Source organism: Pogoniulus pusillus, chromosome 24 (assembly GCF_015220805.1).
Source record: "Pogoniulus pusillus isolate bPogPus1 chromosome 24, bPogPus1.pri, whole genome shotgun sequence".
Taxonomy (NCBI): Eukaryota; Metazoa; Chordata; class Aves; order Piciformes; family Lybiidae; genus Pogoniulus; species Pogoniulus pusillus.
This window is the reverse complement of record NC_087287.1, coordinates 6859122-6883895: the sequence shown is the minus strand read 5'-3', so window position 1 is coordinate 6883895 and position 24774 is coordinate 6859122. Positions and strand designations below refer to the sequence as shown.

Here is a 24774-nt window from a genome sequence, read left to right as displayed (position 1 = left end):
ATGGTGACACCACGACTTCTCTGGGCAGGCTGATTTAGTGCCTGGTGGTCCTTTTGGTGAAGAAAAAAGCTCAAAGTTGAAAGAAAGAAAGAAAGAAAAGAAAAAAGTTATCTGTATTGCGCGCTGGGGTGAGGGCTGCTGCATCCTTCCACTTTCACACCACTACCTATGGCAAGTGCTGCCTGAGATGGACCCGTCTCAAGGAATTCTGTTCCACTCCAAAGAGGGTGCCTCAAGAGTGCGCCTTTGGAAGGGGGCTGGGGTTCCCTTCTCCTCAGGCAGCCTTGAAGGGCAGCGCTTTCGGAGAGGCTAAGCCTGGGCTCACGCAGCCACCGGCTAAGCAGCAGGAGCGCGGTCAGTGGCCAAGCCTGGGAAAAGTCCCTTTGGCTCAAAGACAGCGGTCCTGGAGCCGGCAGGCAGCAGCGGAACCGCTGCTGCTGCTGCTGTTCTGAGGGCTGCAAAGCCCCGGCGCCGCTGCCCCGGGGAGGGAGAAGTGCCCATGTTACCCACATGGACGTGCACGGGTGGACGCGGGTGCTCTGTTCCAGTGAGGTGGGGGCTTGCTTGACTGCTCGGGGGCACACAACGTGGGACAGGTTTGGGGGGCAGGCTGTGAGCCCAGGGTGGCTGTCTGGCCAGCAGCCCCGAGTGCCTCTGTCTTGCAGCAGTCTGGGGACTGGCGTGGAACAAGGTGGCCGCTGCGGACACCTGTGCACACCGAGCGGCAGCCCCGAGAGCGAGCTGGGCAGTGCAAACTCCAGCTGCCTCTCTTACCCCACAGCGCTTGGGGCTCGCCGTCCCGCAGCGAGAGGCACTCAGCGGGTGCCTTCCAGCATTTTGTGTAGGGATTCGGACCCCCACCTCCTCCTCTCACCTGCGGGGGATGCGTGCAGCCCCCTGTGCCCCCCCAGGACCAGGCGGGGTGGGTCAAACTCCCCAGTCTGGGAGCAGCTAGGCGAAGAAAGCGTGTGGCAGAAACTTTCTGTCCCCTTTTTCCTTCTCGAGCTGGACTCCGGAGGGTTACGAGAGAGAAGGAGGGAAGAAAGGAAGGGAGGGAGGGAAGAGAGGGGGTTAGACCGCTCTGCAACATTATTGGCTGCGTGGCCGGGCTGGTGCTCGCGGGGAAGTCAGAGCATGCCCATTGGGGGGGTATAAAAGGGGGGCAGCCGGAGCGCCCTGCCTGTCTCCTCGCTCGTGGGGCAGGCAGCCGGGAGTAGCGGGCAGCCAGGCTCAAGGCAAGCAGCCGGCCCCTCAGCCCCGGCCAGCGGGACGCAGCCAGTACACACCAAAGTGAAAGCCACCCAAAGCAGCAGGAGGAGAGAAGGAGAAGGGAAAACACACACACAAAAAAAGAGGGGAGAAAAGGAAAAAAAGAAGGGTGGGAAATAGAGGAGGGAAACAAAAAAAAAAAAAAAGGAAGAAAAAAAACAAAAAGAAGAAAAAAAAAAAGGGAAGACAGAAAGGAAAAGGAAAAAAAAAGGAAGAAAGAAAAAAAGAAAATAGAAGAAAATAAAAGGAAAGGAAAGCGCTCTCTCGCTTTCCAGAATAACAAAATACCTGATAAAATAACATCCTCCAGCTAAAATCAAGCAGGGACTTGACACACCAAAAAGGCGAAGCGAGGAGGAGAAGCGAGGCAGGGCGCGGGGAAGGCGACGCGGAGCCGCGACCGCTGGCAGGGCAGGCGAGCAGCATGGCCAGCTCCGGGGCACGGACGGCCGAGCGCTGCCGGCAGCCCCCCGCCTCCCTCCCCAGCCCGTCGCCGCCGCCAGCGCCCACGCCGCAAGAAGTTGAGAGCGGCAGCACCGGCAGCGCCAAGGTAAGCGGTTGCACTCCGATCCGCGTTGCTCCGCGCCAGTCTGCACTGCCCCACCACGGGCACAGGCGGGCAGGCTGTGCCGCGCCGTGCCGCTCTGTGTCGGGCATAGCCGTGGCATGCCGCGCTTTGCCGCGCCGTGCCGCTCTGTGTTGGGTATAGCCGTGGCATGCCGCGCTGTGACATACCGAGCCATTCCGAGCCGTGCTATGCCGAGCCGCGCCGTCCCTCCCTTTTGTCACTAGAGGGACCCCAAGAGCCGGCGCTGCTGGCTGCGGGGCGGCCCCGCCGCGCTGGGGTGCGCGGGGTGTCCCCGGGGGTCCCCCCTCCGCCGCCCCTCCGCGGTCCCGCTGGCAGGGACAGCCCCGCTGTCCGCTCTCACCCGCCGTTCACTCCCCCAGCTACGACTCGTAATGTGTGTGTAGGTTGTGCTGGAAGCGCGCACTTTTGCGCGGCCGGGAGCGGGAGCAGCGCGGGGAGCGGGGCCGGGGCTATGCGAGGTCAGAGCGGGTTGAGCGGCCCCGTGTTGTTTGGGGAGCCGGGAGAGGCTGGGAGCGGGTACTGAGCGGGGCAGGGCCAGCGAGTTCTAAGGCTTGGGAGAACGGGGGGGATGATTAAACTCTCTTCTGCAAAACACTGCGGTGCCTTCGGTCCCGGAGGGATAAAAATACAGCGAGGAAAAACAAGAGACCGAAGCCAAAATGGAGCGAGAGTTAATGGCTGGCATGTAGCCTTCGACTTTGTGTGATTTCTGTGTATTTTTTTCCCTTTCTTTTAAATTTTTTTTTTCCTTGTTCCTTCCCAGTTGCTTTTCCCCACAGTAATTGTTGTAAGAACGTAACTTGGAAAGGTTTCCGCGCTGCTGAGCGGTGGGGAATTGGGGCACATGGGGAAACTGGGATTTGAGCCTGCCGGTACCAGCAGCTGCGGCTGCCTCACCCCCAGCCAGTGCTCCTTGCGCAGGGTTTTTGCGATACTCCAGGTCTGGCGTGGAGCAATCCAGTGTAAAAACAAGGTTTGTGGGGGTGGTTTCCACCAGGCACCTCGGGAGAACCGCTGCTTTCAACTCCTGAGTCAAGGCTTCCTACACAGAGTCCGTAGCGTTCTTCCCGATGTTGGGATACGCTTGGGAAGCCAAGGCCTGATTCTCTTTGGGTTTATTTGTTGTCAAGTTGTGTGTGTGCCTGTGTGTGGTTTTCCTTTTTGCTTCACAGGGTTCAGCTTGTTTTGGTGTTTTCTTTTTATTTCTCCTCCTGCCTTGATTTAGAGGAGTGGAGGAGCTCGGGTCGTGAGGTTTTGTGAGGGTGACTTTGTGTGCTAAGGACATCTGGAGGGATAAAAACTGACTGACACTTCTGAGCCGAGCTTTGCTGAGCTGTTTTGGACCCAACTCGACAATTTTGGTGGGGGTGAATGGGTCAGAGCTGTAAATCTTGCTCCGTGTTGTCGACACCCACACAAGCTCAGTCAGCCTTTCAAAAGGGGCTATCCCGGCTTCTGTGAAAATTCATTAAGGGATAAAAGATTTGACACCCGTGGGTCCCCTCCCACCACCGCGTGAAACTGGAGAGCCAAAATGTGTCTGCGTGTGTGTCCCTGGGCTTTTTTTTGGGGGGGGGCAGCCCCCTTTTTTCCTGACAGGTGATCCGTTTTGCAGCCTGTCTGGAGGGCTGCTGCTGCTTTGAGCAGGCAACCCGGAGGTGTCAGTGCGTGGCTGCCCATTGATTCCCACCGGCCTCGGCGCAAGCCCTGCTTGCCTGACGGAGCGCCGGAGAAAAGCATTTCTCCACTTTTCTTTTTTTAAATAAAGCAAACACAGCAGGTGAGGTCTTATTTATAGAGGGACCGAGGAGTTGGTGTGTGTCCAGCAGCGCATATGAGCACTATAAGCGGCCCACCCTCTCTCCCTGCTCGTGTCCTGGGACTGACCTCGCCGATCCTTCTTTGGATTGTCTTTGCTTTTCAAGGCTGTTGTGTCTTGGAATGGGGCAAGGAGACCCCGGGCTCCCTCCACACGTTGATGTGAGGGGTCAGGAGAGGTGGGGGGCACCAGGGAGGGGAAGAAATCTGCTTTGGGGCTGCAGCCTGGCTCTGAAAGGGTTAAAGCTGCTCTGCCAAGACATAAAGCAAGTTCAACGTGTTGTGGGAATATCACTTGCCAGTAGACTCCAGTCACCACAATTTCTGATTTAACAGCTTAACTTGCTGTTAACTTTCCCTGATATACTCCAGGTTTTGGACAGGAATGCAGAAAGGGGAGAGGAACAATAAAGAAAGGAGTTAAGTGAGGCTACTAAAATGGACTTAAATCCCTTCACTGGGCCCTGCCAGCTGTCTTTAGAAGAGTTAAGCAAGATTGCATTTCCTTTTTTTATGCAATAAATCAAACGTTTCTGGGCCGCATACCAAAATTTGTGCAATACATTCTTACTCCCCAGTGGGGTGAGTAAATGGTACTGAATACCCCATTCACCTTTTTCAGCTTGATTTTTCCACAGCTCTGGTAGGTCTTGCTGCTGCGGCATCACCTATGGACGCGGGGCTGCCCGCTCCAGCAGCAGTCCCTTGTCCCGCAGCAAAAGGAGGCAGGTGCCTCTCTCCCCGGGCAGAAAGGTGACCGTCGGTGCAGGGCGGGGTGGGTTGCTGGTGGGGATGAGCAGTGAAGACAAAAAAGTGAGCGCTAAAAATAGCAGCAGCATTGCCAAGCTCAGCCATACGAATGTCATGCGAGCCAGGTGCCAAGAACCAGGAGGGTTTTCTTTTTCCAAGCCTGAGCTAAACAGCAAAACTCCTGCCCCTGGGTCGGTTTTATTTGCCTGACAGCTCAGTGGTCCAAAGTTTTGTGTTTTGGAGCTTATTTCTTCCAATCTCTGGGCTGGAAGTCTGTTCCTTTCTCTTTTAGATGAACAGAAAGGCTCTTCTGCAACACACAGTATGTGGCTGCTCCTCTGCCTTTGAGCGCTGCTGGCCACCTCATCCCTGTGTCTCTGCCCAGGATGCAGCCTCTGGGTGGATTTTGGCTGCCAAGGCACCTGCCTCTCTACTTGGCACCTCGGGGCATCATGGCGTGGTGCCCTGTATGAGGTTGCCTATGGGCAGGGGTGGCATTCACTTGGCACACGTAGGGTTGGCACACGCCTGTGTCCTGCCTCTTTGGGAGAGCTGTGCTCCAAACTGGATCAGCTCCCTGCTCTTCTGGGGCTGCTCACCCAGAGATAAGACACTCAGCATCTCTCAGAGGCAGTCACTGGAGTGGTGAAACATCCGTCTGCCTGCTTGTATTCTGGGAGGGGTGGTGGAGGCTGGGATGTGCAAACTGGGGGTTTCCCCTCCTGCACACATGCCACTGGGCTTGGGCTGGTGACTTTTTGCCCTGCTGCCTTCTCAACGCTGTGTTGCTCTGCAAAGAAGAGTTGGGGTTTGGGTTGGATTTTTTTTTTCCCTTTTTTTTTCTTTTGCTGTCCAGATCCAAAATTTGCAGACTGGGCCATCTGTCAATTCCCTCCTACGTTGTTCTGTTCATATTAAATTGTAATGAAGGCCAGACTGAAGAAGGAATTAGGTCAGACAGGAGGTTTAGTCTCCATTTTTGGGGAGATGTTTGTTGCCCAAGAGAGGCACTGTGGTTTGGTTGGCTCAGCTTGAGTCTGGATGCAAGGGATGCCTGAGCTCTCCTCTTGAGATTTGACAACTGGGCCTTGTAGCACATTGTGGCCTCTTGGACCCTAGCTCCTCAGCAGCTGGACAGAAATTGCCAATCCATCTGATTCTGCAGCAAACCCTGACAAAAATATCCTGTAACAGCCTCAGGCTCTGCTGCAGACCTGCCCTTGGGCTCGCTCCTGGCGTGCCACAGCCACTCTGAGGGAACCTGCTCCTTCAGTGTGTCCCATCTGGATGGAAGCTGTTGAGGGGGAATTGGAGGTCTCTGGCTATGAGTGCAGGGAACACACACGAGTGCCAAGGCTGCATCAGCCTCTCACTGCTGGCCAGACTGCCTCCAGCAGCAGCCAGGCTCTTAGTGAGGACCTGAGGAAGGCAAAAGAGAAGGATGTGAAGGATGGAGAGCCAAGCAGACCCACTCAGGGCAAGGAGAGGTCAGGAATAGGCTCCCCTGAGCTAAGAAGGCTGCTTTCAGACACAGGTTATGAAGAGGAGCTCCAGGAGTGAGTCTCGGGGAGGCACAGGTCACCTGTGCAACCAAGAAGTCCTTCTTGCATCATCCTCCTGCACGCTGCCTGAGGTCCAAGCTATCATTAGGAGGATTTTGATGCTCAGGTTGTTGGACACTTGGCATATCTGGCACTGCTGTTTCTACTATCCCTGGTTAAAACCTCATCCTGAAGCCTTTCAGCTCTCTGTGGGCACATGAAGGGGAAAGGCAGCTGGCATGACTGATTCAACCCATTTTGGCAAGAAGGAAAAACTTTGGTGGGCATAGCCTCACTCCTAGCCAGGATGGGACCTTGTCCTTCAGGAAAACACCCTGCTTACTGCTTTGTACCTGTTACATCTCACCTGAGAGAGGCTTTCTGATAAAAAAGGAACGTTTTCTCATCTGTCAGTGTGAATTTCCTCTTGTCCCACAGCAGAGAGGGCAGCCCCAAAGCAGTGGTGTCCCACCTTTCCATCAGAGAATGAAGGCTCGGAGGAGTTCATAGGGCTTTGTCTCGTGATGCTGAGCAGGATTTGGCCACGACAACTGAAACCACATGCAACCTGTGCACATGGTGCTTGTGCCAGCTTGTGGGCTGCTGGGTACCCAGCAGTGCTGTGCTGCTCAGTTTTAGGGAACAGCTCTGGCTTTGGCAGCTGTGGCAGGGTGAGTGCAAACTCCCCTGCATGGAAGGAGCAGGAGGGAGGAAGGATCAGTTGGAAGGTCATTGGGATGCATTGAACCAGTGTTGGCACCCTGGCAGCTTGTCTAGCTTTTGGGTGAAGCCTGGGAGCTTTTTCTCCACAGAGTCAGTTGGGCTAAAGCAAGAGGGGAGAGCTTGGGTTGGGTTGCAGCTCCAGCAAGCTGGACTGAAACTGCAGCGCCAGGTAGTAAATAAAGATGCTTTTTGCTTTGCTGCCTGGTTTCTCATTACAGAGCTGCTGGAGGGAGCAGGGAGACACCAAGGTGACAGCAGTTGGAAGGGCTGGTGGATAATGCCTGGGCAAAGGGGCACCTCATTACATTGCATACCTCCACATTAGCCCAGCTCTGGAGAGACAACAGCAAGGCAGTCGCTGTCCTCATGGCGTCTAGGGGAATTCCTGTCTGGAGTTCTAGGGGGTGTGGGCACCCTAAAAGCTTGCAGTGGAGGCAGAGAAGGCTGCTAGGGGCTCCTTGTGTGGGTTGCACAGCAGTGGGTATTTTCTGAGGAGCACAAGTTTTTTTCCACAGGAGGTATCAGGTATCCCCAGCATCAGATATCGCCCTGCCAACAAAAAAAATCCTCCCTCTCCCCTTGCTTCAGAGACTCTCACCCCTTTCTTTAGACTGAGTGTGGAAGAAAAGAGGTGTTTGTCACTCGTGCCACCAAGCAAGCCCCTTCTGGGGGCATCAGCTCTGCCTTGAGGGAAGCCAGCACAGAGCATCCTGGTTAGCCACAGTGCTCCCAGCCAACAGCAATCTAATTGGGGATGAGGGGCTACCTGTGTGTGCTGAAGTCCCATGTCAGTGCCTTCAGCAGCAGCACTGGCTGGCACACATCTGTCACCCACGCAGTGCTACCTGCACCCTGGGGACATCAGTAGTTGGGAACTGCATAGAAGAAAAAGAGGAAAAAGGTCTCTTGTCAGTTGGAGATCCAGCTGCTGACGCTGCCACACCAGGGACAAGACTCCAGCAGTGAAGGTGATGCTGTGGGGCCCAGTAAACACCACTTGGTAAAACAATCAAGGTGACAAAACAACTGAAGCTTGGCAGTGTGGTGTAGTCACAGCCTCATGCCATCCCCTTGCTCCTAGGGTAAAAAAACACCAAAGCTCCCTCAGTAGCCACTGCTACTGAAAAAGCTGATGCTGGTCCCATTACTTGCTGGTGTGAACCCAGTTTATTCCACGGATGCTCCCTCTCTTGCCCAGAGCCCTGGAGGGCTTTTGCCAGCTTGCTAATCTCTGCCAGCAAGACGGGCATCAAAGCTTTTGCATGGGTTATGCCCTGCTGCAACCCACTCAGCTCTTGCAGCCTCCCACTTGGCTTTTTTCTCTTGGTGCTGATCCCGGCGCTGGGCAGAGCTCTGGACTTGTAAGCAGGGTGTGTTTCTAGCAGCCGCAGTTTGAGCTACGTGGTAGTAAAAAATTGGTAGCAAGGGTGGCTGTATTGCTGGCGGGGCCGTAACAGGGCCCCGGGGGAGCTGGGCTAATTTCCTGACTGCTCTGCAGACTTCCCCTGTGACCTTGGGCGAGTCATTTAATCTATCCTGGGCTTCGGCTCCATCTCCGAGCATCCCGGGGGGGTGAGGTAATATTCATTAACTGATATTATTCTCGAGCTGCTCGGATGTTGTGGCGATGAGGGCTGGCGGTGGAACCCAGCGTGGGGGGGGGGATGCTCCGCTCGAGAGGCGGTGGTGCCCCTGTGCTGGCTGCTGCTCTGCCACGTTTCCCTTCATCATTTTGGCATGACCTGTCTGGCTACTGTTGTTATTTGGCCGGATGTATCCAGTGGTGCTCATCACTGAAGGACTAGAACTCTTTGAGCCATTCGTGGGCTTTGCCTCATCCAGCGAGGCAATAGCAGCCTCTCTTTACACCTGCAGAAGCTGACGCAGAGGTAAAGCTGTTTGCCAGAGCCGAGTCAGGGGAAATCTTTGGGTTAGTTAGCAAACATCCAGGGAGTTCCTTTTTTAATCCTCCACACCAGCTGATATCCCCTTGGCCCTCCCTGGTGGTGCCTCAGGCATGTTTTCCATGGGACTGCTCTGCTCCTGAGGGATGGCTTCTTGGTCCCGGCTCTCATCAGCAAACACTGCTTGTGCAATCGGCCCCTCGGTTGCCCGAGGCCCTTGCGTGCCCGGGGCAAAGGGCACCGCTCCCTGGCAAAATTCAGCTTTCCTCAAAAGCAGCTCTAGGACAGGTCGAGCTTCCATTTGTTTCTGCTCTGGGGAAGTGTGTTTCAGGTAGGGCATGCAAACCTGTCATCAGGAATGAAAACACAAACACCTCCTGAATATCATTTCCTGGGTGAAAAAGAGGGGGGGTCGGGGAGGGGGGGAGGGGAGGAGGGGGGGGGAAGGAAAAGCAGAGGAAATAAAAGCCTCTCAGAGGTAGACCGAAGTGGGATTTTCCAGTGGAAAAAGCGCTTCAGCGCAAACCTGTCCCGAGCAGAGTGGCTGACCAGCGGGGCAAGCGCAGGGATCCCGCCCGGGCTCAGCGCTGCCGGTCCTTCCCCGCAGCGTGCCCCCGTGCCCGGGCATCCCGCCCCAGGTGCGCTGCAGGCTGGAGCCACTGCACGGGAGGGGCGGCAGACAGGGGTCCCCGGTGCCAGGCTAACAAGGCTGTGCCTCCATCCCCAGGTGCAGAGGATGTGCGCGGCGAGGCGGCTGCTGCTGCTGCTGGCTTTCCTGGCCTACGCGCTGGATTCGGCCGCGGCGTACGGCACGGCGGAGACCCTGTGCGGCGGGGAGCTGGTGGACACGCTGCAGTTCGTCTGCGGGGACCGGGGCTTCTACTTCAGTAAGTGCTGGGCAGCGGGCAGGCTGCTGCTCCCACCCCTCGCTGTGGTGGAGCTGGGCTGGGAGGGAACGGAGTGGGGCGTTCCAGTCACTGCCTGGAGCACGGCAGTGAGCCAGGAGAGCAGTGGAAAAAGCCATGTCTTCGGGGTGACGTGCACCCACCTCATGCTGATTTGTGGGACTGGCTAGTCCCCTAGGGAAACTGGGTCTTGGATTTCTCAGGAGAGCTGTGGGCCTGTTGAAGCAGGGCCAGAGGAGGCCACAGCAATGATGGGAGGGCTGGAGCCCCTCTGCTGTGAGGCCAGGCTGAGAGAGATGGGGTTGTGCAGCTTGGAGAAGAGAAGGCTCCAGGGAGACCTTCCTGTGGCCTGTCTCAGTCCTTAAAGGGGTTGATCAGAAAGCTGGGGACAGACTTTGCGACAGGGCAAGTGGTGACGGCTTCAAAATCAAAGGGGACTAGATGAAAGGAAGACGTCTTTTATCCTAAGGGTGGTGAGATGCTGGCCCAGGTTGCTCGGATGCCTCATCCCTGGAACCGTTGCAGGTCAGGTTGCTTGGGCCTCTGAACAAAGGTGTCCCTGCTGACTGCAGGGGGATTTGGCTAGATGACCTTTGAAGGTCCCTTGCAAGCCAAACCATTCTGATTTGATGCATAGGAAAGTTGAATGTTGCTGGGGAGCCATAGGTGGCTGGCTCATTGCAAAATGAGCAAGTCATTAAAACAGTGAGGATCTCAGCAGTCATCTCACTTCTGAATTTGGGCCCTGGCTTATTTTTAAACCTTGGTGCCCTAAGTGTTGCATCCTGAGAGGGATCTGGGTGCTCACTTTTCTGGGCAAGCTTTGCTTCGGTAGAGCAACAGCTTATAGGCTGCTCCCAAGATGTGCTTTATGGCCTTCTGGCTGCCTGCTGGTGAACCTGTCGTTGAGGAGTGGTGTCTCAACCTTTGGCAGGGCAGCTAGTGCCAAAGAGAAAAAGCAGCCTTCTTTTTGTCTGCAGAGTGCAAGTGACTTCAGGACAGTTGACTGGAGTGGGCTTTCCACCAGGATTCTTTGGGACTTTGGACTGTTGGCATTAGCAGTACAATGGCTTGGCTGGTAAACAGGGAGGAGGCATAAATGAGTAGTGATGGATGCTCTATGGGTACTTTGGGTGTGACACCTTGTTTTGGTCCCCTGCTTTGCCTGGGAGAGGGGAGTGCCTGTGTCTTGCTGCCCACTCAGGGCTGAACTGCAGTAACTGACTACAGAAGAGATGCAGAACTCCCCCCACCAGGGGAAGAGGCTGGAGATAGCAGCTGCGTGTGGTGCTGTGCATTTGGTAGTCTTGTCTCTGCCTTGAGAAAGAGAATTAAAAAGTCATTTTCAAGTAACAAGGTGGTTTTTGGGGTAGTGGAATTGAGAGCCAAGCCTCCCTTCTCCTTGTCTGCTTGCACTGGGAATGGGATACTGCAAAGTTAGGAGATGACCCTGCACGTTCCTTTTCAACCTGGATGTCCCTTCTCAACCTGATTGCTGAGCCAGACTTTGCAGACACTGCTTGCTGAGGTTGGTCTGGGAGAGACATGGGGATCCCACACCCAGCAGCAAACAGGGTTTAGACTGGATAACTTTAGACAAATAGTTGGGCTGCAGGTGGCCACACCCCAGCCCCATCCCATCTGACCAGCAAAATGAGAAGACTCCAGGGAGATCTTCCTGGGGCCTTTCAGTACTTAAAGGGGCCAATTAAAAAGCTGAGGACAGAGTTTTGAGCAGGGCTTGTTGTGACAGGACAAGGGCTGATGGGTTTCAGCTAAAAGAGGCAGATTCAAACTAGAGAGAAGAAAGAAATATTTGACACTGAGGATGGTAAGACACTGGCTCAGGTTGTCCAGAGAGGTGGGAGAGGTCCCATCACTGGAATCACTCGAGGTTAGGTTGTTTGAGGCTCTGAGCAACCTGCTCTCATTGCAGATGTTCCTGCTGAGTGTAGGGGGTTGGACTAGATGACCTGTTGAAGGTCTCTTCCAACCCAAACCATTCTGAGATTCTATCATTCTATGTTTTCATGGCCCACCACGTGTTGCATGCAGGCAACACTTTTAGGGACTCCTCGGGTGCACTTCCTTCCTCTTGCTGAGTTGCAAGGGTTGGCACATCAGCTGCCCTTCCTCTTCTCCTTTCCTGCTTCCACCTTTCCTGAGCCAATGAGTCCTGTGCTGGAGCTTGTTTGAGATAGTGAGTCTGTGCCTGGCCTTACTGGTGCAAAGAGAAGGTGAGCTCCTCTTCCACTCCAACACCTCTTCACCTCTTTCTCTCCCTCTCATCTCTGTCCTGTCATTTCTCATCCCTCCTCCCCCTCTCTGGGGCTGGAAGGGTATAGGGCTTTTGTTTTATGGACAAACCGACCTCTTTTCACCTCAAATAACCCAGCAGCCCACGCCAAAATAAAAACACTTTTGGAGGCAGACAAGTCTCTTGGTGCCAAGTGCCCAATCTGGTGCTTGCAAGGGGATTCTTGAACTCTTGCCCCTTTTTTTCCCCTCCCTGTCCTCTCCTGTCCCACCATTCTTTGAATCTTTCTGGTGAGCCCGGTGCTGGGAGATGAAGCAAAGCTTCCTTGTGTCTCATATTTTAATCTCTTTAGCATCTGGCCACCTTGTGCCAGGCAGGGCTGAAGACGTTTGGCTGGTGGTTGTACTTGATGAAGGGTTTGGACATCCCCAGCTCACTTTTTTTATTCCATCTACCTCCATCAGCTGACCTCCTGACCCTATTCACCTTCACTCCTCAACCCTCAGGTTGTCACTGGATAGGCTTGATAGGCCATGGTTATATTTCATGATTGTAGGTTTATGTCTTGAAACCAGGCTTGGGATTGCTGAGAGCACTTTCGGCATGGGATGTGTGACCTGATGATCAGGTTGCACTAACCCAGTCATTCAGAGGGAGGTAAATGCCTTTTGGGCATCATTTGCCTGCAGGTGGAGGTAGGTCCCACTCACTGGGAAGGTGCAAGTATCCAGTGGGTAATCTTGGAAAAAGCAAAGATGGCATGGAAATCCATTTCTGGTTTTCTGCTGCAGCAGTGGTTGAAGTACTTAATCGATGCTCTTCTCTTGGAAGGGAGCACTTAGCTAGTGAAGCAGGCTCAGAAAGACATTGCTGTCTGCATCCATGCGAGGGGCTGCGGCGTGCTGAGCATGCTTCACCCCCCAGCGTCTGGCAACCTATACTGAGGAAAGTGAAGCCCTGATAAACCAGGATCTGTCTATCTGTCCACTGGTGTGGAAAGTAAGTCCCAGCCCCCAGTGCCCTTGGAGGCATTGCGGCTGGCAGGTGCTTGGGACTGAGGATGCCAAAGTTGCCTCCAAGAGCTGGAGCTGCTAAAGAGCTGCAGCAGCAGGGCCAGGAGCTGGCTGTGCACTGGTTACCTGGTCATGGGACACAGGGTGGACATGGCGACGAGTGCCAAATGCCGAGGGCTAGTTTCCTCATCCTCGCATCCCAGGGGTGCCCGGGCAAACTGCAGGTGGAGCTGTGGGTGCTTTGCTCTCCACCTCTGCTGTGATTCCTTAACTCCATAACTTTTGAGGGTTTTGGGGTTGGCTTGCAGGTGCTGGCAAAGTGCTGGCATCCGACTATAGTACTCAACAAGTCTGGGACCCTTCACCCTGCTCCCTGGCACCCACCTATGGCCTGTGGATGGATGCTGAGCACAACCTCGAGTGAAAAAAAGTGGGACAGGTTGAGAAGAAGCCCCAGCCTCGAAGCCGCTGTCAGGCAGTGCTGGTGGGGAGGGGAGAAGGGGCTGCAGAGGGAGAGGCGTAGGACTTCTCTGTAAACAACAGCTCCTGTTTCCTCCTTTCCAACAGCTGATAAGAATTTAGCTCTTTGCAGCCGCTTGTGCTGACAGGGCACATTCTTGTGCGCCCGCCGCTCCTCTGAATAATACTAGGAAAAAGCAGGGGAGAAAGTGCGGTGCCGGGGTGGGGGAGGGCCAGGCTGGGGGCACTGGGACGGGGCCCGGTGCCGCACAAAGGCCCCCTTGTTGCTCCCGACATTCCTGCGACAGGGGCGCGGGGACTGTTTACACCCAAAGTCCCCTTCCACTCGGCTTGCCGCCTGATTGACCGAAGGAGAGGGGACCCGGCCAGGGTGGCATCGGCACCGTGCACCCCTCCCTGCAGCATCCTGGTAAGGGTGGGGAGCCTGGAACAGCGGGATGGTGATGCCAGTGAGGGGAGCCTCTTGTCCTTCCTGGCCAGGGCCCCCGCCTCCATTGTGGGGGCATAGATGAGCTGCAGGTATGCGACCTCTGGGCTCTTCCAGGAGCGGGTTTGGCTTTGCACTGCTGCCGGGATGCCCGGCTTCTCCATGTTGGGACAGCCTGCTGCCAGACGTGAGTAATTCCAGGCAGCTGGAAGGCTTTGCACTGCTGAGCTTTGCATTGCTGGGCTTTGCATCACCGGGCTTTACGTCCCCAAGCATTACTTCACTGAGGTTTGCATCACTGAGCTTTACGTCCCCAGGCTTTACGTCCCCAAGCTTTACATCACCAGGCTTTGCGTCACCAAGCTTTACATCACTGAGCTGTACATCACCGGGCTCAGCCCCTCAGCAGAGCAGTGGGAGGCTTTGGTGGAGCACAGTCTGGGGAGAGGAGAGCGCAGCCATTCACGCAGCGGAAGCGCATTTCCTCGGGAGGAGGTGGCCATCACCGCAATGGGAAGCGGCTCGCATGGCCCGGCAGTGGTGCAGCCTTCCCAGCGGGTAAGGGACAGCAAAGCCCTCCCTGGGTTTGGCAGTGGCGGTGAAGTGAGATGCCACCCGTGGGCAAAAGCCAGGAAATTCAACCTTTAGTCCTTGCGTAAATGGTGTTATGGAACAAACGCTTTTCCCAATCCAGGTCAGCAGCGATCCGGCCGCTAACCAGCGGTGTTCTGGCGTCTCACCCCTGGCTCCTTATCTCCAGGCACTTTCTGGGTCTGAATCCCTGTTTGTTATGTTTGCCTGTTTTTTTTTCCTGAAGTAACTCTCCCACAGAGGATTGTATTGGCGTTTGGAGAGATCCGTACGGACAATTATGCAATGGGAAATGTGTCCTATCGCACCGTGGCAGCGGAGCCAGCAAGGGGAACGGGAATGGCATGCAGCAGCTTTATGTGAGAGAGAAAGGGCAGCATGCTGGGGCCAGGCCCATGGGTGTGTTCGCCAGCTGGGCAGTGGCTGTGAGCAAGCAGGGAGGAAGGGAACTTGCCACCATAGTTGTCCCTGCCAGGAGCTCCACTATGCAGTGCCACACCTGGGATGCTGTGATCTTTGCATGCACTCTCATGCCACAAGGCGTCCTTGATGGCAAGGCAGCAAAACTGGTCCCACTTTGCTTGTTGGGTTTTTTTCCTTCCCCTCTTCTTTCCAGACAAGCACAGATCTGCAAGTGGGTAGCTTCTCTTTTTGAGAAGAGGCTTGTAACCTTTCAAACCCTCAGCTTCTCCCTGAGCTGTGTGTGTCGTCACTCGTGCAACCTTCTGTTCAGCGGGAGTGTGAACACAGCCCTCTGGGGATATGCTAGCAAGAGAGGGTGACTTGAATATTTTCCCTCTTCCTTCCAATGTCTCCTTCTACCCATGCTCAGGATGCCTCTCTGGAGCAGCTCCATGCTTCAGCATCCTGCTTCACATGCAGATTTGGGCACTGGGGTGGATAGGTGCTGAGCAGGGGCCACCTGTGATGTGGAGTGTTGGTGGCAGCGCGTGTCTCCCATGGACCTTTCTGGCCATCATCACATGAGTGTAGAAGGCAACATGAAGGTGGTCCCAAGCTGGCTCTGCTCACTAAGCATCACCTTGAGCATCACCACCTGAACTGCTGGCCCCAACATCACTCACAGGGCTGTGGGCACTCAACACACCTTTCCTGCCTTTAAAAGGAGGACCCTGTCCAGTGTGGTTATTTACCATGAATATTTCTAGAGAGGAGATGATCCTCTAGGCTTTACTAAGAGGAAAGCATCATTTTCACCTTCACACTGGGCTAGGTAAGGTCATGCCTAACATTTTCTCAGATTAAAAGGGAAAAGAAAAGTCAGGTGGTGGCACAGGAGGGAACGAATGTGGAAAATAGAGATGAAGGATTGGACTAGATGGTCTTCAGAAGCCACTTCCAATCCCTACCCTTCATTGAAATAGAGCATTTGAAGTGACTCCTTGGGTGGGCTGTGTGGTGATAGTCAGCTGTCCCAGTGCCCTGCACCCTGATGTCGCGTTTGCTCTTGTGAACTGAGTGTGTGGTGGCAATGGACCATCGTGGAGCAGAGAGCTCTTAATGAGAGCTTTGCTATGGCAGAGCCCAAGGGGTGGTACAGTCACAGGGTTTTTGAGGCCAGCATTGCACACATGGGGCTGTGCTGCATATGCATGTTTGCATTGCATATCTGGGGCTGCTTTTCACATGTGGGATTGTACTCCATGCACAGAGAATTCCTGTGCTTTGCACTTTCATAGAATCTTTGTCCCAGGGCACTTTGCCTTGGGCACCCTGATGGGATAACCCCCTGAATAAAACCATAGAGTCATTTTGGTTGGAAAGACCTTTAAGTTCATTGAGTCCAACCATTATCTAACTCTGTCAAGTGTGGTGCTAAACCATGTCCTTCCACACCACATCTCTGCGTGTTCTAAACATCTCCAGGGATGGGGATTCAACCAACTCCAGTGGAGCAAGTTTCTTCTAATGTCCAACCTAAACCTCCCCTGGTGCAACTTGAGGCCGTTTCCTCTTATCCTGTCTCGTGTTACTTGGGAGATGTGAGCAATGCCCACCTTGCTCCAACCTCCTTTCAGGTAGTTGTAGAGAGCCAGAAGGTCTCTCCTCAGCCTTTTCTCCAAACTGACCAATCCCAGTTCTCTCAGCTGGTCCTCACAAGACCTGTTCTCCAGAGCCTTTTCCAGATATGTTTCCCTTCTCTGGACCCAATTCAGGAAAATCAGCATCCTTCTTGTAATGAGGGGTCTCAAACTGAATGCAGTACTCAAATTGGTCAGCACCTTGTTAACCAGGGCCCTTTAATCTTCATCAGGATCGAACACTTGAGTGCCTGCTTCATTCAGAGTGCGGGGAGGGGATGGTGGGTCACACACAGGGCTGATGTAGGCAATTCTCAGTGTTCCCACAGGCTGGTAGTGGGAGCTCAGCATGGCATGATGGTCAGAGCTGGGCATTGTGCTTCCACCACTCACGTTCAGTTTTTCCCATGCTCAAATTTTCCTGGCTGGGATGATGTACTGGATGCTGTTTTCAAGGTGCTAGCCCCTGCTCCCCTTCCCTTGGAGCACCTCTTAGTGGGATGCATTCCTCATGGCAGCCTGCAGATCCCACCATGGCAGGAGCATGCAACATTCCACCTGCAAAAGTGCAGAGAAACTCCTTTTGTTTTGGGCCAGTTTGCGGTTTGGAAGTTGCACTTCCCAAGCAAACTTGGTTTGCATCAGGAATTTGAATTTCCCCATCTCTTTTATATCAAGAGGAGGAGGACAAACAGTCAAAGTGATGGGAGCTTCTGCTCTGGAGGGTCTTGGCCATTGTTAAACAGTGATATAAAATGCACTTGGTCGCTGCTGCACTGAGCCTGGGCTTTTGCATCCTTCTGCCGGCAGAAAGGGGAGAGGAGCCTTTATTATAAGATTAAGTTTAATAGCTGTTCTTGGCAGGTGCAGGAGCCTGTGTTCTCTCTCCAGCTGTCTCAGAGCTGTCCCATCTGGTAAAATTTAGCTGCCTTGGTTTGCTTCACCTGCCTGAACCTCGACCCGATGGAGGGAGGCTGGCAGCCGCAGTGTTGTGCTGCTTCTCTCCAATAAAATGTGCTTGTGCAGGGTCAGTGCTGGAGATGGTCGCTGTCATCAGTGCAGTGCTGGCAGCCAGGCTTGGCTCCAGCTTCCTCACCTTAGCTGTGCCCACAAAGGCTGACCGTGCTGGGGGTAGAGGAGGGGAAGAAGTCTCCACCCTATAAAGCGTCTTTAATCAGTGCCATGCACACATGGAAGAACCCAGTCGGCATCAATACCGTCTATAGAAGCATTAAGTTGTTTCAGTTAGAAAAGACCTCTAAGGTCATCGAGTCCAACCATCAACCTAACACCACCAGGGCCATTAAGCCACGTCCTGAGGGGCCATGCCCACATGTTTCTTGAATGCCTTCAGGGATGGTGACTCCGTCACCTCCCTGGGGAGCTGGTGCCTGATCACTCTTGCAGGAAAGAATTTTTCCTAATATCCAACTTCTCTGGCACAATTTCAGCCTATGGTTTCAGGGCATCTTGGATCACACACAGGGCCAGTGTGGACCATTTTGTGAGTTCCCACAGGCTGACTAGGGGCGGTGGCTTGGCGTGGCACGATGAGCAGTGTTGGGCATGGATGCTTGGGGCAGCCTTAATGTGGAACTCAGTTTGTGGGTGCATGTTGGTTGGTTTGGGAGAAGCGCTGCTGGTTTTGAGGATTATAGGACAAACAAGTTTTGGTGGCGGCAGGAGGGATGCCTGCAAGGTGTTGTGGAAGGGGGGAGAGGGTCCAGTCTGTGTTGGTGGCTAACACCAAGGTCTCTGCTGTTGCAGGCAGACCGGTGGGTCGAAATAACCGGCGGATCAACCGGGGAATCGTGGAAGAGTGCTGCTTCCGGAGCTGCGACCTGGCTCTGCTGGAAACCTACTGCGCCAAGTCCGTCAAGTCAGAGCGCGACCTCTCCGCCACCTCCTTGGCAGGGCTGCCGGCGCTCAGCAAGGTACAGCGTCTCCAAAAACAACGGCAAGGGATGGGAAGGCCATGGGTGGGAGAGAACAAACCTCAGCTGCAAGGGCTGTTGCCTCTTACAGAGCCTTTGGGAGCTGGCCACCATTGGCAACTTCCAGCAAGTGCTTTGCAGGGAAGCCAGATTTTAGTAAGGTTAGGGTACCGGAGGTGTATTGGATCATGGAGCTACAGCCTTACCTGGGTTGGAGAGGGCCTTTAAACCTCAGATAGTTCAACCCCCTTGCAATGGCCAATGACACCTGCAGCTACAGCAGGTTGTTCAGAGCCTCCTCCAGCCTGAACCTGAACGTTTCCAGGAATGAGGCAACACTTCCACAAGATGGATGGAGCTCAAAGAGGTGAACAAACTAGAACATAGTAGGTTTCACTTGAACTTAGGAGAAGCTTGTTGACTTTGAAGATGATGGAGCACTGGAGCAGGCTGCCCAGAGAGGTTGTGGAATCTACTTCTCTGGAGACTTTCAAAACCTATCTGGATGCACTCCTGTGCATCCTGCTCTAGGTGATCCTGCTCTAGCAGGGGGGTTGTACTAGGTTCATTAGCAGAGGGTTTTGACTAGCTGATCTCCCACAGGTCCCTTCCAGCCCCTAACATTCTATGATTCTATGAACCTCCACCTGGAGGACGGGCAGGCTTGCGACGAGGCTGACATTGTTATCTGTCCCCCTTGCAGGAGAGCTTCCAGAAGCCCTCGCACGCTAAGTACTCCAAGTACGACGTGTGGCAGAAGAAGAGCTCCCAGCGGCTGCAGCGGGAGGTGCCCGGCATCCTGCGGGCTCGCCAGTACCGGTGGCAGGCGGAGGGGCTGCAAGCGGCGGAGGAAGCCAAGGCTCTGCACCGTCCCCTCATCTCCCTGCCCAGCCAGCGGCCCCCTGCAGCGAGAGCCTCCCCCGAAACGGCCGGCCCCCAAAAATGAACCCTGACCAGCCGTCTCGAGTTTTGATCTCCCGGGGGGAGGGCCGGAGGACTGGCAAAACCCGACTCCCAAACCCCTCCGTCCCCGGGGCCGCCGAGCCGAGAAGCGGGGCGATGGGGGGGGGAACCCTCACGCCGCTCCGGCCCCAACCAAACAACTGACACAGCAAGAAGGGGACGGCGGCGGCACCGAGCAGCGTCGCTCCCGCGGCATCGTCCTCTCGGGGTGGTGGTGGGGGGGGTGGTGGGGTGGGGGAGGGTTGTTTCATTTCCCAGGCCTATTTCCTTCCCCCGTGCCCCCAGTATTTCCAAGCCTGTACTTGCAAAGGGACAGTTTGGCACTTGAACTCTTTTTTTTTTGCTGCCGGGCACTGCGTGACATCCTCAGTGCCAACGCCCGAAGACGAAAGAGCAAGAGGGGGAAAAAAAAAAAGGATATGAAGTTAAAATTTCTTTTTTTAACCTTTTTTTTTTAGTGTTTTTTTTTGTTATTGTTTGTTTCTTTGTTTTTTCTCAAGAAGGAAGAAGAAGAATCCATTCTGTGTCTTTCTTGACAATAAAGTGAAAAACAATTTCATTAAACTGGGGAGAAATAGTGAGGGATGATTTTTCCCCCCCCCTGCCCCCTGCCTCATTTCCACCCCAATTTTTTTCTTCCTTCGTGTTTTTGGTTTTGATTTTTTTTTGGTAGGGTTTTTTTTTGATGTTTGGTTCTTTTTTTGTTGTTTCCTTCTTGTTTGGTGTTTTTTTTTCCCCCCTGGTGTCTGAGTTTCTTATTTTTTATAACTCTTTTTTTGCACCTTTGGAAAGGAAACAAAAATGTACCTGAGAAAGAAGATCTGAGGAGCTCCCATCTGCATTTTTTTGGTGGTTTTTTTTTTTTTTATATATTTTTATTTCTTTTAATTTTTTTGGTGTTTTGTTTTTTTTCTTTTGGTGTGTGTGCTTCATGACAAGATTCCAAATCGACTTGCACCTTTTTGATGTCATCGCTGACGTGAGAAAGAGAGGAAGAGGAAAGAGAGAGAGAAAGGGAGAAGAAAAAGGAGATTGGGGGGGGGGAGGGAGAGAGGGAAAGAAGGAGGGGGAAAAAATGAAAAAAAAAAAAAGGAAAAAAAAGGAAAAAAGTGAGAAAAAAAAAGGATAAAAAAGAAGTGAGCTCTGATGCTCACTTTAAATGGAGGAGGCGTCTGCATTGCACATTTGCCACGGATTTAGTTGATTTATATATATAATATATTATATAACTTTTTTTTTTTTTTGGCAAAAAAAAAAGACAAAAGAAAAAAAAAGCACTATTTTTATGGGACTTTTTTTTTTGGTGTAGTATCTGAAGAGGGGTTGTAATGTTTAAAATGTGTTATGGTGCTAAAGTAAGTTGGAAAGCGGGGTTTGGGGGGGGGGAGGGGGAGGAAGGGGGGGAAAAAAGAAAAAAAAAAGGAAAAAAGGAAAAAAAAGGAAAAAAAAAGGGAAAAAAGAAGAAAGAAAAGAATAAAAAAAAAACCCTAAACCCCAAACATAAACAAAACCAAACACAACACCACCACAAAACCCAGAAATAGCAAAGGAGGGTGGGGGAGGGAAGGACAAGATAGCGAATACTGAACTTGAAATTTTAGCTTTTCGTTTTAGGAAAAGTGTGATAAATGTTGTTTCTTTTCTCTTCTGATGAAATAGAGCTTGGTCATGACCATATGAGCTAGTTGGCTGTTACTCATGTACCCAGATGCACGCACACACACACACACACACAGAAGTACATCCACACGCATCCTTTTTTGTTGGGGGTGGTTGGTGGTGGTTGAAAAGGAAACAAAACCCGAACCTGACAAACCACGGAGCCACCGCGATTTAGACTGAAAGGGAACTGTTCTAGAGACTAATGGTTTTGAAGGGTAAAGGTGTTGCCAGTTACAACTCGAAGCCCTGCTTCTGCGCAGCTCCTCTCTCCCTCCCCTGGCCGAGGACCCAGCGCTTCCTCCCTGCCCTGATGCCTTGCTCGCACAGGATGCTCCAGGGAGAGCGGCTGAGGCGGGTGGGTGGGCAGACCCCGCAGAGGCACCAGCTCCATGCTCCACCATCTCCCATTTCCTTCTCTTGCCCTTTGCATCCTTCTGGCCGGACACCCTTTATCCCTGCCCTGTGTGTCCTCAACTCTCCCCCCCCTTTGCTCCCCACCTTGGGCTGAGGGCTGCGGATGGAGAGCAATGCACCCGGGCGGGGTGACTGCTACATGGGATGGGGGTGGGGAGAGACAAGTCTGTGGCTTGAGGGTCAGGACTCTGTGAGCGGATGGGTTTGAGAGGTGGGCAGAGGGCTGTAAAATAGGTTGGTTTTTAAAATAATATATATTATCTGTCTAGGAACCATAAAAAAAAAAAAGGGGGGGGAAAAAATCAATTACATCTCCCTATGATATACTCTCACTTGCTAATAAAATGGGGTCACTCTGTTAACCAGTTCTGTACTTGCTTTGTCTTATATATCCATACATTTAAAACATAAAAAGAAAAAAGAAAGAAAGAAAAAAAAAAAAGACTACTTGAATTGTATTCTATATTTTGTGGTTTGGAAGGGGGAAGGGCTGGGGGAGTCTGGCGAGGGGGAGGATTTTAATGTATAATCCTTTTGTTTGTTATTACCTTGCAATGTTGAGCCATGAAGCCTTTTGTTTAAAAAAAAAAAAAGAAAAAAAAAATTAAAAAGAAAAAAAGAAAAAAATGGGAAAAAAAAGAAAAAAGAAAGAAAAAAAAAAGGCACTGCAATACACAACAAAGAAAATCCTTTATTTATTTTATTAAATATATATGGAAAAGAATGAAAATTGGTCCAAATTAATGGGGGAGGGGAGGGGAGGGAGGGAAGGGAAGTGAAGGGGGAAGGCAAAATAAAACAGAGCAATTGCAAAGCTTTGAGTTTTTTTTTTTTTTCCTCTCCTTTTCATGTGTCTTTTTTTTTTTTAAAGAAAATAACAAAAACAAAACAAAATAAAATTTAGTTTTTATTTTTCAAAAAGAGAAGTAAAAGCTTTCTTGGGTGCTTTGTACCAAAACAATAGAAAAAAAAAAGAAAGGAAAAAAATGGGAAAAAAAGAAGAAAAAGAAAAAAAAAAGAAAAAGAAAGAAAAAGAAAAAGAAAAAAAGGAAAAGAAAAAAAGGAAAAGGGAAAAAAAAAAAGAAAAAGGGAAAAAAGAAAGAAAAAACCCAAACCCTGTTAAGCAAATAAATATCCATCCAGAATAGGAAGCCTGGCTTTTTTCTTTTGACTTTTCATTTATTTTTTGCTCCTGGGGGGGGGTGGGAAAAGGTCACACCAAGCATCGGTCTTGGAGGAGTGTTGTGTTGTGGCTCCTGCAAGAGAGGGTGAGCTGCCCTTAAGCACCACCCTGAAACCTCAATCCTAAAGGTGGTTCTGTAGGCTTGAGCTTGTGGTGGATGTGCCCTAAACCTGGTGAGATAAATAGGTGCTCAGTGATGTTTGGGGTTGTTTCCCAGAGGTTTTGAGTGGTTTGGGCTGTTCTATAGAATCAATCAGGTTGGAAGAGACCTCCAAGATCATCCAGTCCAACCTAGCACCCAGACCTGTCCAATCAACTACACCATGGCACTAAGTGCTTTATCCAGGCTTTTCTTGAACACCTCCAGGGACAGCAACCCCACCACCTCCCTGGGCAGCCCATTCCAATGCCAATCACTCTCCCTGGCAACAACTTCCTCCTAACATCCAGCCTAGACCTGCCCCAGTGCAACTTCAGGCTGTGTCCCCTTGTTCTGTTGGTGATTGCCTGGGAGAAGAGACCAACTCCCACGTGGCTACAGCCTCCCTTCAGTCCCTTGAGGGACTTAGAATCATAGAATTGAACATAGGTTTCACCTCAACATGAGAACCTTTACAGCACTGAAGGAGGCTGCTCAGGGGGCTTGTGGAGTCTCCTTCTTTGGAGACTTTGAGAACCCACCTGTGTGCATTCCTCTGTGGACTGGAGTCAAGCAGGTTGGAAGGGAGCTCCAAGATCATCCAGTCCAACCTAGCACCCACTCCTGTCCCTCACAACCTCTTAACATTCTGAGATTCTGTGATAATTGTTATTGTTGAAAAAGACATTTTAGCTCACCACGTCCAACCTTCAACCCAAGACCACCATGGCCATTAAAATGCATCCTGAGGTGCCACGATCACAGATTTCTTCAACACCTCCAGGGACAGTGACTCCATCACCTCCCTGGGCAGCCTTTTCCCATGCCAGGCCATTCTTTCCATGAAGAGTTTTTTCCTAATCTCCAACCTAAACCTCCCTTGGCACAATTTCAGGTCATCTAATCTTCTATCACCTGGTACTAGGGAGAAGAGACAACAGCTACCTCCTACAAAACTCCTCTCAGGGAGTTGTAGAGAGCAATGAGGTCTCCTCTAAGCCTCCTCTTCTCCAGACAGAACAATGCCACTTCCCTCAGATGCTCCTGTAAGACTTGCTCCCTTCATCAGCTTTGTTGCCCTTTTCTGGGCACTGATAGCTGAATGGGAGTTAAAGGTGAACCAACAGCAAGAAAGAGAAAAAAAGATCATCTAGGCTCTGCTTTTTCAGGGTAGGAAGAACCCTTTTTAAGCTTTTAGAGATTCCAAAGAGCCACTTTTAATCAAATGGATACCATCACACCATTGTGCACCACTGCAAACAGGAGGTTACATACTCCTGTTCCAGTTTGGTAGCATCCTTAACCCCCCCAGATCAGGCAGACCTTGCACTGCCTGCTTAGTCCCCTGGCATGACCCAGACCTTTGTCTTACTGTAGAGTGAGGGGCTTGAGTAAGGATGTCACTGAGCCCCAATCTCCTGGCTCACACCACATGGGCTGGAATATATCTTCCACTTTATGCCCTTAAAAATGCTTGTTATAAACCCTTTTCTTTCTCAAGTTTGCAGTAAGCAACAAAAGAAACCCAAACAACCCACATTCTTTTTTTCCCTAAGTGAGTAATTCCTCTTGGGATTGTTGAGGTTGATCAGAAGGGGGTTTGTACAGAGGCAGGTCTGGGTGCTTCCTTTGGGCACATTATTGCAGGCAGAGAGGCATGTGTCAGCTTCCTGCCCCTGTCCCACCACCCACCAGAGACCTCTGGTTTTCTTCATGCTAAATTGTGTCCCTGTGGAGACTCAGGAGCCAATTTGTCACAGCACCTGGTGGTCTTTGGGAGCTTTGAGTCCTTTCTGCTCTTTGCTGTGCAAACTGCTGTCATGGGGGATATTTAGAGATTATTACTACCCAAGCAAAACTGTGGATAAGTCTCTTGCCTATATCCTCCAGAGAGCAAAGCAGTGATGCTGGCAGTGGTCCTGGAATTTACAGGTCCTAAGCCCACTGCATGGACTACTTCTCCTTTTATCTGATCAAAAGCTGCCTGTTGTTGAGGTCAGAGAATCCATGTTTCCAAGCATGGATTGTCTTTAACCCTCCATTCTACTTTATCCTGTCATGAGTGACCAGAGGGCAAGAGCACAGCAGATTGGATTTTGGGTACCAGGAGACTGTTCCTACCTTTTGTCTTGGCAAGAGTTGCCTTTTCTTGCAGAGAGCCTCAAGCAGC

General features: G+C 52.1%; 1 protein-coding gene across 1 annotated transcript; it reads left to right on the top strand.

Annotated features, from left to right (window-relative positions):
- The first annotated feature begins 1157 nt into the window (after positions 1-1157).
- On the top strand, positions 1158-20574 carry IGF2 (insulin like growth factor 2). Its single transcript, XM_064163181.1, has 4 exons — positions 1158-1819; positions 9322-9481; positions 18077-18243; positions 18947-20574. Exons 1-4 carry the CDS (start codon positions 1694-1696, stop codon positions 19187-19189), a joined length of 696 nt encoding a protein of 231 aa, XP_064019251.1. The 5' UTR covers positions 1158-1693; the 3' UTR covers positions 19190-20574.
- The last annotated feature ends 4200 nt before the right edge of the window (positions 20575-24774 follow it).